The sequence below is a fragment of the Seriola dumerili genome, unplaced genomic scaffold, assembly GCF_002260705.1.
Source record: "Seriola dumerili isolate Sdu_G_001 unplaced genomic scaffold, Sdu_1.0 BDQW01000088.1, whole genome shotgun sequence".
NCBI classification, from domain to species: Eukaryota; Metazoa; Chordata; class Actinopteri; order Carangiformes; family Carangidae; genus Seriola; species Seriola dumerili.
In genome coordinates, this window is record NW_019174343.1 from 5,022,631 (window position 1) to 5,038,967 (window position 16,337).

The following is a 16,337-nucleotide window of genomic DNA, read 5'->3' on the forward strand; positions in this document are numbered from 1 at the left end:
CTTTAGTTGAAAGTAAAATGAAATCTGTAGTTGTTCATGTGATTTACCTCCATCATTTGTGTAACTGGTTATAAACTTAATATATTTCTGATATCAGCTCAAATTAACAGAACATGCCATAATCACACTTATGGGCATCAGGATGACTCGACACTTCACCAGAGTTTAGAAATGAAACTTAGACTTGATCTCTGCTTAAATCACTAAAATGAGGACTGGAGAGACTTGGACTTTACTGCTTATTTGAGAGTTTAATCCCTAAAGACCTAAAAACAACCAAAAACAGACTTAATAGACCTTGACCCAGAAACTTGAGACATAAGACTTGAGAACTGGCCTCAGGGACTACAGATTTGACTTGAGAATTTGCATTAAAGACTTGAGACTTGAGTTTGACTTGACCTCAAAGACTTGAGACTTGATTTAAATTTGAGCTCAAGTTCAAGTCAGGACTGCTTGGACTAGGCCTCGTGGACTTGAGACGTGACCTAGACTGGTCTGTAGTGTTGGTCCAGTCTTAATTTTGCTCATTGATCAGTCTAATGCAAGTCAGACTGTTTCACCAAATTAAGACTGACTCATTTTAAGCCAAACACATTAGATACCTTACCTCCAGGCTAACTCCGGTCTGAGACCAATGCTACCATGGTAACAATCAGTGACACCAGCAATGAGAAGGGAAAGAGTTTTTAGAGATCGCAGAGATCAGATTTTTTTTTATTGTTACACTCTCCCAAGAATAAACGTCCTTGTAACTGTTGAATTCTTCCAGAAGACAAACATTTTCTGCCGGGGTAAACAGAGGTGAGCAGTTGGATGAGATTCCTAGGTCAGCCGTTTTTTTTTATTTTATTTATGTAAAAAAGTCTTCATTTACCCAGAATTCATTGTACCAAAGTCCAGCTTAAGATAGTCAAGAACTAAACAGCTTTGTGCAGCAAATTAATTCAGACATCTGTCTAAAGTCTGACTATTTGTTATATCTAAGTCATAGTCGAAGTCTGTCTCTGTGAAACCGGCCCCAGGACTTTCCCTAAAACAGCTCTGTATGTGGCTGTCCATTAAATAGATGGTGGGATGTTTTATCATCATTAACACCCTCTGTCTTTAACCCCCTTTACACCCAGTGAAAATCTTGTATATTGTATCATTACCCGGTTTCTCCCATCTCTTCACCACACACCTCTGCAGATGCTGTTGAGGTGCCCTTGAGCAGCACCCTCATGTCTCTGTTATTCCTGCCAGCTACCAGCTGAAGCAGAGTGGTGTTAAGGGAACAGGAACCTCAAACACGTCCTGACAGGGTTCAAAGCGTGTATGTCAGTGTGTGTGTGTGTGTGTGTGTGTGTTGCTGCATCACTCACACTGACCCTTGCTTGTCAGGTCATATCCGGTCCATATCTTTGCTGGTTGCTTGTTTGCTCTGGCGGCTGCAGGTCTGTTGGGGTTCAGGTGTGAAGAGAGCAACAGAGTGTGTTCACATGTTCATGTCTTGAGTGTGTGTGCATGCGTGAAGGCCTTTGTGTGTATGCGTGCACAGTAAGCGTATGTTTGTGGATGCGTGTGTGTCCAGTTATTTTAGGCACAGTCACCATGGTCGTTTATTTTTAGTCCTGAAAGACTTTGTGTGTGTATGAATATGTACATGTCTATGGGGATTTATACACACCATGCTTACGTGTTTGTGTGTGGGTGTGTGTGTGTGTGTGTGTGTGTGTGTGCGTGCGTGCGTGCTGTCTATGTGTGTGTGTGTGATTTTTGGCAGTGGACTGGCGAGCTGGATTAGGAGGTTGTGGTGAGTTTGTGTGTTCAGGGCCGCTGGTGTGAAAGAGCAGTCAGAGCTGTGCTTCCCCCTGGAGAGAGAGTTTAATTTAGAAGAACAAGGCTCCTAACACACACTTGTGCCGCTGCCGTCTCCCTGGCCCGTCTCTCCACACCTCATCCCTCCCCTCTCCAGCCCTCTCTGCCACTCTATAAAACTTTAACCATCTCTCCATCTTCTCTTCCCTCGCTTCTCAGCCTTTTCATCTCTTTCCCTCCTCGCTCTCTAACACTCCTCTGCTCTGCTCCAGTCTGACTGTAGCATCAGATAGTGAGGTTTCCACTCACCGCTCAAAACCTCTCATCTACTTTATTAGCTATTACCGTGTTGGTTAATATAATGAAGCGTGTGTTTGGTCCTTGGTGAATCACGGGCCTCGTGAAAAGCATCTTAATGCTGAGATGATCTTAGCTCACAGACCTTAGGCAACTTAAGACTGTGCGACAACAAAGATCAAGTTTCTTGCGTGTCACAGTGAGTGAGATGGGTCGAATAAAAACTTGGGCTGTGTCCGAATTCACTCACTCCTCCATATGTAGTCCACTATACAACAGTTAGTTCCAAACAAGTAATTTGATTGGACGAGAGGCAGTCCAACAGCACTGGGACTTTAACTACATGTATCACTCCGCTTCACAGGTGTTCTATTAACCGTTAATTAGTATTAAATTAACTGTCGTTATCTATCTTAGATTGTAACAAACTTAACAAAGATGAAAACATTTTCAGAAATAACATTTGAATGAAATGATGTGTGGTCGACAGAAGAGGATGAAGGGAAGAAGCCTGGATACTTCAACGCACACCTGAGGCATAACCATGAGCTTGACCTTATAGTGTGTTCGCCATTTTCTATTGCTGTCTGAATGTATAGTGAGAATTTTTTCAGTCAGGAAAGACTTTTGAATTTTGAATGAGCAAAGCTTTGATGCTGTGTATAAAACAAGGAAAGTAAAAGGTGAGAGTGTCTTTCGCGATTAGACCCTGCTGTGATGTCATCATTATATTGGAGAGGGGAAATGAAATGATGAGGAGAGCGATGAGGATGGATTCAGATGGGTTCAACCAAGACGCTGCTTGATTGGGATTGTGGAGAAATCTGATAGGCTGACGTCCATGGTCAGCTGATTATGGGGAGCAGAGAGAGAGGGGAAGTGTAAAGGAGATGAGACGTAGAGATAGTCTTCCTGACTGAATTTACACTAAGCTTCATTATAATATAGTTGACTCTTAGTATCCCATAATGCATTGTTAAAAGTGGTGTACAACCAATAGACACCTACCAAGCAATATAGACCATCATGCATTGCGCTTGAGCTGAAATACAGAAAAATGGAGGAAAGAAAATGACCTGAGTAGTCTCCAAAAGTGTTATTTTCATTTCATCGATGAGCTCAGCTCATGTTATATTCTGATTGGTTGGTTTGTAGACATGGATCGCAGCAGCAGTCACATTGTAAAACTTCTAAATTTCTGATACCGTTTAAAACTTTGCCACAGCCTGTCTTTGGTCAACAAAGCTCCAAAAGTGGCTGTCAGTACAATTTAGTGCCACTGGTTTGGATTATGATGCGTTTGGAAACAGGAGTCCTGAGACATGCATAGCACCAAGAACAAGACATTCAATCAATAATAATGGCTCTGATCTTTGTCTCAGTTCTTATCATGTAAAGTTCCTTCTTAGAAAGGCCGATCAGGATTTAGCAACACTTAAATCAAAGTGAAATGACAGTTGTGGGGCTGTTTGCTTATGTTGTCAATCAGATGTGATCAAACCAGACTGTCAGGTTTTTGAGTATTAAACTCTTTTGTTCACAACTTTAACATTTGTTGATATAGTCTTGGATATTTCATGTTAAGGAGAATTACTACAAAGTTGAAACCAGATTTACAGAGGATTTATTTGACAATAAATCTACCATTTCTCATGTAAAATGCCAATCTTTAAATCCTCCACACACTTTGGTTGATTGGTTGTCACTGATAGACGTCCCAGAGCTTAACTGTCCCTGCTGTTTGTTTAATATCACTTAACCACATGAAAGTACGGCATATAAAGCCAGCGTGTTGACTCTCCCCCTCTTCACCTCACCTGCACAGTATTAACAACATCTCAGCTGGCTCATTACGGTGCCATGCAGTCGCCCATTGCACCTGCACCACCTTCTTCCTGCGATTTGTTGCTAAGTTTGGTTCAGTCATCACTGCGGGTGTTTGCGTTTTCTCTCTTCCCAGAAATCGCTTGTCAATCAGGCAAGCGTGGTCAGCACTGTGACGTCTTTCACCTTGGATTTTTCTGTGGGTGGCGTGCTTTTCTGACAGCTGATGACTCGCTAACTGCCCCAGTTGGTCTGCTGTTTAATTCAAATAAACTAAAGCATACAGTTACCTTCCTCAACTCTGGGGGATTATGGCAGCTAATTTAAAAGATGTCATGAGCTATATTGAGTCAAAATAACTTGTGGGTTGTTTAAATCAGCAAAGCAGACAAAAAAAAAAAAAAAAAAAAAAGTTTGAGATTATCATTAAAATACCTGGAAATGCAGCTTTTAGAGACAGCGTTTTCAACCAAAAGTTATGTGGGTTGAGGGACCACATTTAACCCCTGCTGTTGATTGCCAGGTTTTATGTAAGTGTGTTTTTCCTTTATGCTGCTGAGCATATGGAGCAGCAGGTCTGGCTGTTGTCTGCAGCGTTCAGCAGAAGTTGTTCTTGGCAGGATATTATTCCAAGGGAGAGCGCTCTCCTGTAGTTGGAGGATAAATCCAGGTAAACCGTTGGTATGCCGCACGATAAATCTCTGTGGCGTAGCTCTGCCAGAGGGCACACATGCATACATTCAGCGCTCAAGTTCACAACAACACCGGAGACTTCCAGTGCTGTCAGGTAGTTTGGTCTGAGAGGACGATTTTCCTCACTTCATATGTGAGAGTGTTTAGTTATCCTGTCCCTTCATAATGACTGTTTTTGTTTCTGAGGTGATAAATGTGTTCTGGACCACCCTTCAGCTGGTGTCAGGCTCACTCCTCGCCCAGCTGATTTATGCACTAAAGAGGTGCCCTGAGGGGAGTCTGTGCAGTGTGTGTGTGTGTGTGTGTGTGTGTGTGTGTGTGTGTGTGTGTGTGTGTGCGTGTGTGTGTGTGTGTATGTATATGGTCTGAGTAACACTTATCAGTTCTGCTCTAAATCAAATGTGAAAATGCAGGGAAAACACTTAGAAAACAGTTTGACTGTTTAAAATTCCTCTTTGCCCTATAAGCAGGTGTCAGGGGGTCAGGCTTAGTGACACTAAAGACTTCAACAGGATTAGTTCATCAGAGTCGCACCTGTCAAACTCCTCTCCTTCCTGAATACACCTTCACTATCAGATACACACATCACTTTAATGTTGAATGATGTCACATGCCTAAAATATCTTTGTTAATTTTAAACTCATTTACTTTAATATATAACTGTATAACTGGACTGTTATACAAGGGCGACATCTTGTGGTCAGACCTGGTTGAAGGTGGACTGTCAAGAAGAGATGACTGCGGTAATCCTGAAGCTGGTCAAACTGTTATCTAAACTGACTAAAATATTACTTTCAGTATCTTGTGTCTGAGGAAATTGACTGGATCTCTGTGTCAACAGTTAGTTTGTAGACTGAAACAATCCCACTTGAGTGACTGCAATTACACGTTTTTGCTGCTTTTTTTGAGAAACTTCTCAATCTCCCTCCACACTGGTTGACAAACAGTATTTTTTGACCCGAACTGAAATTTAAATTAAACATGGTAATCATCCCCCTAACTTATAAATACACAATTTATGTGGAATGCCAGTAATGCCCTCTGTTACTCTCATTGCAAAATTAAAAAGATGCAGGTTATTTATAATGTGAAATACATGAGTGCACAAAAAGCATGTTAGTAATTAAACCAAATTGTTAATTTGGGCAGTACAAAACATTCTTATTGAGTCTGATGAAGCATTAAATAATAATACATCTTATCTGGAAATTTTGGACAGGAAAGGATGTTTTTAATGAATGTGTCAGTGCCTTGTGTGAAGTGTAAAGAGTTTGAGATATGATCAGACAAGATTATTTGAGTAAATCAGACCTTATAATACAGTACAACTTCCTATTTTTTTTTCTATTCCCTTATTATTTTGATGACAATAGAAAAGGTGAAATGAAAACTCCATCACTTCAGAACACTCGGGGGCGATAATACGCAGATAAGTTGTCAGTTAACTGCCTTTAGAGGCAGAAGAAGAAAAAACGGAACCGGAACATTTGTACAAACGTCTCAGTATTCAACTCGGATTTGTTTACTGGTGACACATTGGTAACAGCTGTTTTAATCGGCTAGTAGCTAGCTGCAGCCAACTGCCTGGCTAACTTAACGTTAAGCTTAATTATATACTCTCTTTTATATTTCCCGGGTAAGTCTGCCATTATCTGGACTGTGATGTTACCATTGGTGGAATGTTGTTTTATAAAAAGTAAACGGCAGCTAGCTAACATTAGCTAGCTAATATGTGAGGCTTTTGACTAACGTTTAACTACCAAGGATTAATCCGTGACGTTTAGCAGTTGGCTGACTAGAAATAGGTCTTTTTGTAGCTGGGTAGCGTAGATAATTTATCCCAGAAAATACTGTTTACCAGCATTGTTGCTACTGAACATATGGTGTCACTAACTTTACTTAGTGAGAACGAGAAGTTAGCTAACTCGTTAGTAGCGTCACAGTCACAACAAGACTTGGAAACGATTGAAAAGTCACGATTCTGCACGATACTTTCTCTCCTCTTTAACACACTTAACCTACACTCACCATCACATATTTTAATAAATTATTACTACGTTCAGACATTGTTTAAATGCTGTAATTACTGTGTGTGCCAAGTGGTGTTAATCAAATCAAGGTGTTTGATTGATGACTTGCATGTAGGATTTATATATTTTTTTTTTTTTAAATCTCAGTTTGGTTTTGATAGTTTGTATTTTTACAAATAACCAAGACCCCTTCATTTTATAGTACGGTTGAACAATTAATTGAAATATTAGAATTGCAATATCCAAATCGCAGGAGCTGCAGGTTTAGGTTTTAGGTAAAATGGAGTCACAACAACAAACCATTGTAAATGAAGCATTATGGTCCTACAGAGATGCCATGACCTAAAAATCATATTCCCCACACATAAGGGAACATACTTATTTGGAACAGACCTTAGGAAAAATCACATCATTATTATAATTTTTTTCCCATGAAAATGTAATGCAAAAATGACTAAAACCATAACTAACTAATCACAGTTTTTTTCAAAATAATATCAGTATGATTTTTTTTTATGCAAATCATGCAGCCCTACCTTATTGTAAGTGAGACTGTTAAAAATGTCAACGATCTCTTCTTAAACCTCTCAGGTTGATTGCCACCATGGAGCCTGCCTGCCGTAAAGACAAGCCAAAGCTAAACTCCACCCCGACCAGAGGAGACAGAGCAAAGCAGAAATCTGCACAGCAGGAGCTCAAACAGAGACAGAGAGCAGAGGTGACAAAGTTCATCACTACTCCATATTTATTTATAAACCTGACACACATGCACACACATCCAAGGGGAACTTTTTAGTAGTGTGCCAACTGCATTATATTTCATATTGCTTCCCACTCCTCTATACTCAGCTGTGACTACTTTCCCCGCTTCTTTATTCACAGATTTATGCTCTGAACAAGGTGATGACAGAGTTGGAGCAGCAGCAGTTTGAGGCCTTTTGTAAACAGATGCAGTCACAGGGAGAATAAGAGTCCCACCTCTGCTCTGCCTTCCTCTTTCATCTGGACCAGGACCTGTCACACTCCAAGAACACCATGTACATACACTGTTACAGACACACTTGTATTTACACTGATATGTGGGTAGAGTTGTGGTGCTGTCTTACTTCTCAAGAAGACTTTGAAAAATAGTAATAGTAATTGGACAATCTTTGTCTCTGATGTTTTACTGACTGGTGTTCCTGGCTCAGACACTGAGAACAGGAAGCAGAATTGCAGATTTCATACAGTCACATCAGGTCACTGATATTTTCTCTCCTTTAATATCACCTTCTTTGTAACATTTCAGTAATGGTTAAACTGAGCTTCCATCCTGTTTTTTCATTAGTGTCCAAATTCACATTTACATGTTTCAAGTTGCCCAGATCAAATACACATACTATCTCTTAATGAAAATCACTCAAAGGCACCACAGTGTTGATAACTGAAGAATAGGCCATTTGAAAGCACACTTTGGCAAGGCAGCCTCCCTCTATGTATTTAATTAAAGCTGTATTCAGTGGTTTTTGACCGCTAGCAGACAGAAAACTTCAGACAAAGAGTTTCAATATGTGATGTCAATCCATCACAGTATAACTGGATTTTGTCACATTGGCTAATGTGACTTACACCTCACGAGCATGTGCAACACGAGCATCACACTCAAATCCTTGTTGTTAACCATTTGCATGGGTTCAGTACTCATTCCCTTCTAGCTGTGGACTGGGTCAGAAACTCCTGAGAGAAATATCTGGGTCTGTATTTATCAAGCGTCTCAGAGTAGGAAATCATTCATAACCTGAAATTCTCAGTGTGACGCTATTTTTTTTAATCAACTTTCTTAACTTATGAAATCACTCCTATCTCTTAAATGGGGGAGAGCTCCAGAGGAGTCGTAGCCTGTTAGGAGCTGCTGCGAGGTGGCAGGAGAGAACGGTTGGTAATAAGCTTATTATGACGCAAACTGAAATCACCGTCCTCACTGCGTTACACTTTTTTGCAACAGGAAAAATGCAATGCTTTCCAACAGTGATGATTCTGTCAGAACAGACAATTTCAGGCCTGAACTTTGATTAACTGAACTTTGAATAGTGTTCCAGCGCATCATAAAAACTGTGTGTAACTCAGGGCCCTGCAGTGAGAGCAGACTAAAACATTTGCTCCCTTGGCTGGATGTCACCTGCTTATTGTTATTAAGGATGTCTCCACTTAATTACAACTGGTCAAATCTGATGTATGATGTTTATATGTTATTTATTCATTTCAAATTAAATGTGGTCATAGTTTTACATTGAATTTCACTCGGAGCGTATACGTTTATTTTTAAGCCACACAAATTACTTGCCACTTTTAGTGGAAACAGCTTAGTAAGTAGTTGTAGAAGTTGTTCACCAATTCATAAAACCTAAAAGTGTCACAAAAAATATGTCATAATTTCTTTGTTGTAAAACAGCAACATCACACACACTCTTCCAGGAATAGTTGTAGGAAGCTTCTTAGATAACTCGAGTCTTACTCTGAGGTAGGAGTGTTTGTGATCCCAGGTTCGCTTTCAGTGTGATTCCTATGATTGATTCTGTGATGCTTGAGAAATATGTCCCACATGTTTGGCTTGATAGATGCTCAACTCTCTGCACCAGCAGTGTTAACTGTGTCATCTCGTGCCGGGCAGGACGCATTCAGCTGGGCTGTTTATGAAGTAAACATTCAGTGTGCAATGAGGCTCAATCAAAAAAGCTGGAGGCTACCTGTCGTGTAGTTGTCTCATGTCAGAAATACATCTTAAGATTCATTCTGTCACCTTTGCCACTGAAGCTTCAGTTTGTGATTATAATGCTAACAGCGCTACAGCTAAATCACATTTTTGTTGGCTCTTTGTCGGCTCTCTAACACTGGCCATGGTAAAGATAAAAATGACAGTAAACTGCCAGAATACTGGTAACCACAGCTACTGCTGAAAGACTGTAATTCAAAGACACAGCCACTGATTCTAAGGAGGGGTGGTAGAACAAAAGGTAATTCAGTGGTTCATAAATATTGCCTAATGTAGCTTTAATCTAAACAGTGCCCTTAAAATGTCAGTGTTAATGGTGCTCGCTTTGAACACTATCATGTCAGTGACGTGATGCCAACTGACCTGTATATGAATTTTTATTACATTTTATTGTCACGGTCACAAGTTTGCAATCTGATTTCTATTTATGGCTGGCGCCAGCAAAATATTTATATTGTTTAACACAATATGTCAGCCACTTTCATTTGAGTTATGCAATTTTGATTTAATGAAAATAAAAGTGATTTTTCAATAATGTTTGTTTTTGTTTGATGGTGTCTGTAAAACTGATGAGGTCATGCACTCCTTAGTAACTTTGGAGCCCTGTTCATAAAATGTGGTTTAACTAATTAAGATGAAAAGCTTTTATTAGGCTTAAATTGTTATTCATATTATTGAGATTCATCAGATCAAGCCACATTTTTCCCGTCTTCAGCTGTGCAGTTGGCTGACGAGTGGAACCCGACGTGGTCTTCAGCTCAAGGTTGGACTTGTGGTGCGTTCTGAGAAGCTTTTCCGCTCAGCGTAGTTGTAAACAGTGGTTATCTGAGTTAGTTAGTTCTGTCAGCTCCAACCACGTCTGCCCATTCTCCTCTGACCTCTCTCACCAACAAGGCTTTTCTGTCCACAGAGCTGCGGCTGTTGTTGGCTGCATTCTGAGTAAAAACTGTACGGTCTGTTTTGTATGAAAATCAGCTGTTTCTAAATTCTGAAAAACTGTGGACGGCACAGGGAACTAAAGTATCATTTTCTGTGATCCGATCTGTAATCAGCTGTTTCAGAAAAACTCAAACCATTTGACACCAACAATCACACATACCACAGTCAAAGTCACTGAGATCACATGCTTTTTCCTCATTCTGATGTTTGATGTGAACATTAACTGAAGCTCCTGACCTGGATCTGCAGGAGCACTCTGCTGCCACATGATCGGCTGATTGGATAATAGCATGAATAAGCAGGTGTTCCTAATAAGGTGCTTGGTGAGTGTCTAAGTTACAGCACCATTGTACTGTAATTGAGAGCCACTGTGACCTCATGTCTAGTTCATATATGACATATGCTCTGATTAACATCTTCATCCACCCACATGAGGACAAACCACAACCACAAACCACTGAGGCCTGTGCAGCAACAGTAACAGTCTTGGGGTGAGAGGACACATTCAGATCTTCACACTCAAGCTCAACTTGACAAAACAGACGGTTAAGTAGGTGACACTTTATTTCATCGTTTTAATCCACATTTGAATGATAAACCATTTGATTGCTTAAGACACCCCCACCCACCAAACAAGTCGTGTAGTCGAGCCCCACCATCAGCCACTGTGCAGAGGTAGTAGTTTAACAGATCATGATTGTTGTAAGCAGTGATTTTAAAGTTAGTAAAGCCAAGCTGCCTGCCACTATGACAGTGTCTTGTGGTGTTTCACAGGTTAGTGAACTGCGGCCTTTATTTCCACAGCATGAACAGCAATATATATGTGATACAATGTGCAGCGGCCTTCGAAAGTATCCGGACCCCTTCGCTTTTTGCACACGTTATTGTGTTGTAGATTTAATTGCCCATCAACCTAGACTCAATAACCCATAATGACAATGTAAAACATGTTTTTTCCGAATTTACTAAAAAGAAAAAAGTGAAATCTCTGATTCAAAAGTTGTCAGAAACTTAACTCAGTACTTTGTAGAAGACGTTTTGGCAGCAATTACAGCTTTGAGTGTTCTCGGGTCTATTTGAGTCTTTTTCACAAGCTTTGAACACCGGGATTTGGGCAGTTTATCCCATTCTTTCTAGCAGATCCTTTCAAGCTCCATCAGATTGGTTGGGAGGCGTCTCGGAGCTGCAATCTTCACAGATGTTCTATAGGGTTTAAGTCTGGACCACTCAGTGTTGTCTTGGCTGTATGCTTTGGGTCATTGTCGTGTTGAAAGGTGAACAGTCACCCCAGTCTCTGGTCACGTGCACTTTGGAGTAGGTTTTCTTCAATTAAATCTCTCACCAGTGAGAAGCCCCCCACAGCCTGGCGTTTCCACCACCATGTTCCCTCATCTCTTCCGTGTTGCAATTATTGAAGCCACTGTTCTCCTGCTGTCACTCAAAGCTCAGCCACAGTTTTATCATGGAGGTCTACATAGAGTTCCTTGCACTTCATGACTTGGTTTTTGTGTGTGTGACCTTATATACATATGTCTATTCAATTCAGTTTACCTCAAATGGACTCCGGTCAAGTTCTAGACACATCTCAAGGATAATTAAAGGAGACAGGATGCACCTTTAAGCAGATTTAAGTGTTTTCGACTTGAGCACCACAGGAAAGGGTCTGAATACTGACTACAAGATTAGACATTTGCAAAAATGTCGAAACATTTTTTTTCACTTTGTCATTATGGGATATTTATGTAAAATTAAAATTTACAACAATAAAGTATGTAAAAAATAAAGGGGTGTGAATGCTGTCAGAACCCACTCTACAGAGGTGTAAGCTACAGTATCGGTGCAAGGGCAAAGCTAGTCCTGTTGAAACCTCGAAGCCTCCAGTCAGTCTCTCTGGTGCCCTCATATTACACCAGTTCTCTACCCACCCCATCTTCCTCCTTCACCCTTCAGGGTTTCTTGCTCTCCTCTCACTCTGTTTTCCCTTCGATCAGACTTCAATAGTGACAGAGCTCCCGGTGACCCGCACTCCAAACCAGCCATCCCAGTACTTGGTGTCTTGTCCTCCGTGTTCAAAGGAGATGAAACGCAATCCGGTGCCGTATTCAGAAAACGTATGGCTGACCTGGAGTTCACACAGAGACAGAAAACCACTGTTATCTGTACAGTCGGGTGTGGACCCTGTGGGGCGTCCCCACATGTCTCTTCACTGTGTACCTGTTTCCACGAGCAGTCATCAGACTCGGGGTTGAGAGTCACCGGCTCAGGTTTGAACTCCTGTATGACCTCCTTGTTCTCATCCAGCAGACACACGGTCATTTGGTAAGTGCAGCCGCAGTCTGTCCTCCCACAATACCTGCAGGATGGGCCACACATTAACCAGTGACACTTTAAAGGGGGTGTCTACATGTATGTCAGTCCACCGCTGGCTTACCAGTCCTCCACTGTGACGGCAGGCTGAGCATCCAGCTGTTCAGAGCTGTAACCCTCCAACAACAAGTCGATCACCTGTCTCTTCAGACACAGCCTAGGACACACATTTTTCACAAACTGTGAAGACTGCATGGGACTGATATGAAAACAGTCTTATCAACATATATACTGTATATATATATATATGTATGTATAAATATATATTATCCATATTAAATATAAATGAATAGAAGAGAAATTATAAAACATACCAGGGTAGTAGTAACATTCAAATGATGGATGATAAGGGATTTTATTGTTATCTTTTACTTTTGTCATCTTGAAAAAACAAATGATAAACTGAACTGGAAAAAATGAAAAATAAAAAAATAATATAACAAAGCTCCCTCCCTGTTGAGTATATGGTTTGTTGGCAGCATTCCAACACTTCTTGTATTCCCATAGTGAGCTCTTAGTGTTTTTTGACCAGATCCAGTCTTAGATTTTGCCTGCAGATTTTGTACCTTTGCCTTCCTTGACTGACCTCCTGTGTACCGACTACTTGACTGTTACTGCTTTACCCCCACGTACGAGTCTGCATCTGAGTCCCTGCCTGTGTCAGACATTAACTCTAACTACATATAACTCTATTAACATAAGTTCAAGCATACTTTTGATTTTATTATGAAACCATCTTCTTCCCTTACATGTGATTTGCTCCATTGTTTGAATTGTCCCTTTTGTGGATGCATGGACATGATATGTAGTGTAACCATAATTAAGTTGTAATGTTCAAAGCACGATCTTTTCCTAAATCTAACCAAGTAGTTTTGGTTCCCAAACCTAACCAGACATACACTGATTTATTTATCATTTAAATTTAGTGGTATAACTACACACACAGTGATAAATACTCACTCATACGAGGTTGCGAAGTACTTGGTCACTCCGTCTTTGCAGAAGTCGTGGCCACAGTCTCCTGGCATGTCCTCCACCTTCCACTGGTTCCCGCCGTTCTCCGTCAGCTCCCAGAAATCCAGCTCCTCTGGGAGGCAAATGCACAGTCTCAAGCTGCCAATTACCATGTCATGTATTCTCTGCTCTGTATGAGTCAAGTTCAATTTTTCTCATGTGAAAGTTCATTCTTGACTTTTGAAAAAGTTCAATATAATCTTTCTGCAAAGTCTATTTACTGTCTTTTTCCAGAGCAGCAACTACATTTCAAGGGGATTGAGTTGTTCAGTTCTGAAACATCTGAGAAGTACATAAGAAGATCAATATTACTCTGGTATTTGTCTGTGACACCTCAGCACAGCCAGGAGGTGGTGACGTAGTGAGCCTTTTTATGCTGCTGCTGCTGCTGCTAGGTGGATTTTGTTTGGGCAGGGCCATGCTAGTTCTTTGCCCCTATTTCCAGTCTTTATGCCAAACTAAGCTAACCAGGTGCTGGCTGTAGTTTCATATTTACCATACAGACATGAGAGTGGTATCCCTGTTCTCTAACACTCAGCAAAAAAGTATTAAACAATTCCTTTGAGAGCAAGCACAGATTTAACTTTGTGTTCAGGAAGCGTAGCAAGAAAATGAATTTAAAGTAAAAGTTTTAGACAATAAAAACACTGTACACTCCAATCTACTTCAATGAGTAAAACATCCAGTTACGTAGTTGCTGATCCGCTATAAAGAAAATGACTTACCTTCCCCACTGGGATTTGACAGCAGGTTTCTGGCCATGATTACAGCTTATGCAGAGGAGGCAGGACCTGTACAGAGCAACTCAAATCAATACATCTCTCCACTGCAGTTTCTATCAGGCTGTGTGGTTCACATCCACGAATCACATCACAGCATTAGACCAGGAGGGTTGCAGGGGGGTTTGAACAATGAGTCTAATGATGGACACAGTATTGGGTCCAGCGGGGTTGAAGAGGTTAAAAATAAAACAGGACGACCGTATGTCCCAAACTGTGTCAGGTCACCTCCACAGATTCCAAACCCAAACACTATAATACCCTGACTGCTGACTCACAGCAGTGCAGATGAGGCAAAACCCTCCCTCTGTCCATCCTGAATAGGAAGCATCACAGAGGATCAACCAGTCATCAGATCGGCCAGCAGGAAAACAACATTGGTAGGACATTGCCATAGAAACAGTGGTTTCAAGGGGCTAGTTTCATTTCACTATCCTACTTAGGGAGTGTGTATGAATGACATAGAAAGGAATGAGTTATACTTTCTTTTTGTTTTGGCTTTACTTTTTCTAACCACACTGATCACAAACCCTAAAAATGTTCCCTAATTTATGGGTTTCTCATCAGTTTTGTGTCCAGGTCAGTCATAGAACAAGCAATAATAACTACTTTAAGAAGTAGAAATAGCAGTTTGACTCAATATCTACTTTATCTGAGGCACAGAGAACAGACATGTTCCATGTAAATGCCTCTTAGCTGCATATTCATTCTGCATTTTACTGCTGACCAAAGCTCCAAACACAAACAGCTGAGTCATCTGCCCCTGCAGACTCTTAAAGATGCAGTATGTGCAAATTAATTTCATGCTCTACCATAAATGATACACTCAGCTCAGTTTAAACACATATGACAGAATTTGTTACTCACAGCCCGGGGAAAGTAAGCAAAGTCTTCTGTTTCCTCTCTGTCTCTTTCTCAAACTGAGACACTTGAGCTCCTCTGCAGGATAGCACCCTCGTGACGGAGGCTTTTATAGCCAGGGAGCAAGCACACACACACACACACACACACACACACACACACACACACACACACACACACACACACACACACACACACACATACATACAGTAAAAGGGAGAGGGAGGGAGCGGGAGAGAGGAGGAGAGACAAAAAACACCAGGTTGGGAGGGAGCATCGATCCAGCGGAACTCAGCAGAACCACACATGCACACACTCAGCACAAATCAATCAAACACATCAATAGCAACTGTGGGAGAAAACATTCAATACTCCTCATCATCAAAGGTCAGAGTTTATTTTGCAACAACTTAACCGGCTGCAAAAAAAAATTGTGGAAGCCTAACTCAAGAGAGAGCTAACCACTGGGCGCAGAAAACACACACACTTCAGCCAACATAATAATCACACTAAACTGCCATTTTGTTTCACTTCATTCATTCATGCATAAATTGCTAAAGACAATAAGATATAACAGAATAATCCTCCAGCCTGTTGACCTGTCCTGTTACAAAAAGTTCAGACAGAGGAAGAAGAGCATTTCTCTTTGCATTATGCAAATTTGTCAGTAATGGGAAGTAACTCACTGTGCAGAATGATTAGCGCTTAGAGTTTGACACTAAGCTGTTTTCACATTCATCTGCTGACGGAGCAAAGTTTCTTTTCACTCACCTCAAATCTGATTTGTGACATCACAACTGGTTTAGAGGACAATTGTGGTCAGATATGAACTTTATACAAGTGTGATGTGAAAACTCTGATATCTCTGATGGCACTTGAAGGCATCAGGAGACAGGCACTATGTAGTGGTAGTGTACTGACATGTACCATCTGCAGAGGAAAGTAATGGGTCACTGAAAAACTTAACTGCTGACTCAAAAC

General features: G+C 40.8%; 2 protein-coding genes across 2 annotated transcripts; one reads left to right on the plus strand and one right to left on the minus strand.

Moving 5' to 3' along the window:
• Positions 1–6,125: 6,125 nt before the first annotated feature.
• Positions 6,126–9,925, plus strand: svbp (small vasohibin binding protein). Its single transcript, XM_022745236.1, has 3 exons — positions 6,126–6,250; positions 7,236–7,362; positions 7,527–9,925. The coding sequence occupies exons 2-3, from the start codon at positions 7,249–7,251 to the stop codon at positions 7,611–7,613; spliced, it is 201 nt and encodes a 66-aa protein (XP_022600957.1). The 5' UTR covers positions 6,126–6,250; positions 7,236–7,248; the 3' UTR covers positions 7,614–9,925.
• A 976-nt stretch (positions 9,926–10,901) lies between these two features.
• On the minus strand, positions 10,902–15,429 carry LOC111221850 (F-box only protein 2-like). The gene is made up of 6 exons (XM_022745434.1): positions 15,363–15,429; positions 14,442–14,507; positions 13,663–13,789; positions 12,767–12,859; positions 12,550–12,688; positions 10,902–12,457 (listed from the first exon to the last, which is right to left on the minus strand). The coding sequence occupies exons 2-6, from the start codon at positions 14,476–14,478 to the stop codon at positions 12,323–12,325; spliced, it is 531 nt and encodes a 176-aa protein (XP_022601155.1). The 5' UTR covers positions 14,479–14,507; positions 15,363–15,429; the 3' UTR covers positions 10,902–12,322.
• Between the last annotated feature and the right edge of the window lie 908 nt (positions 15,430–16,337).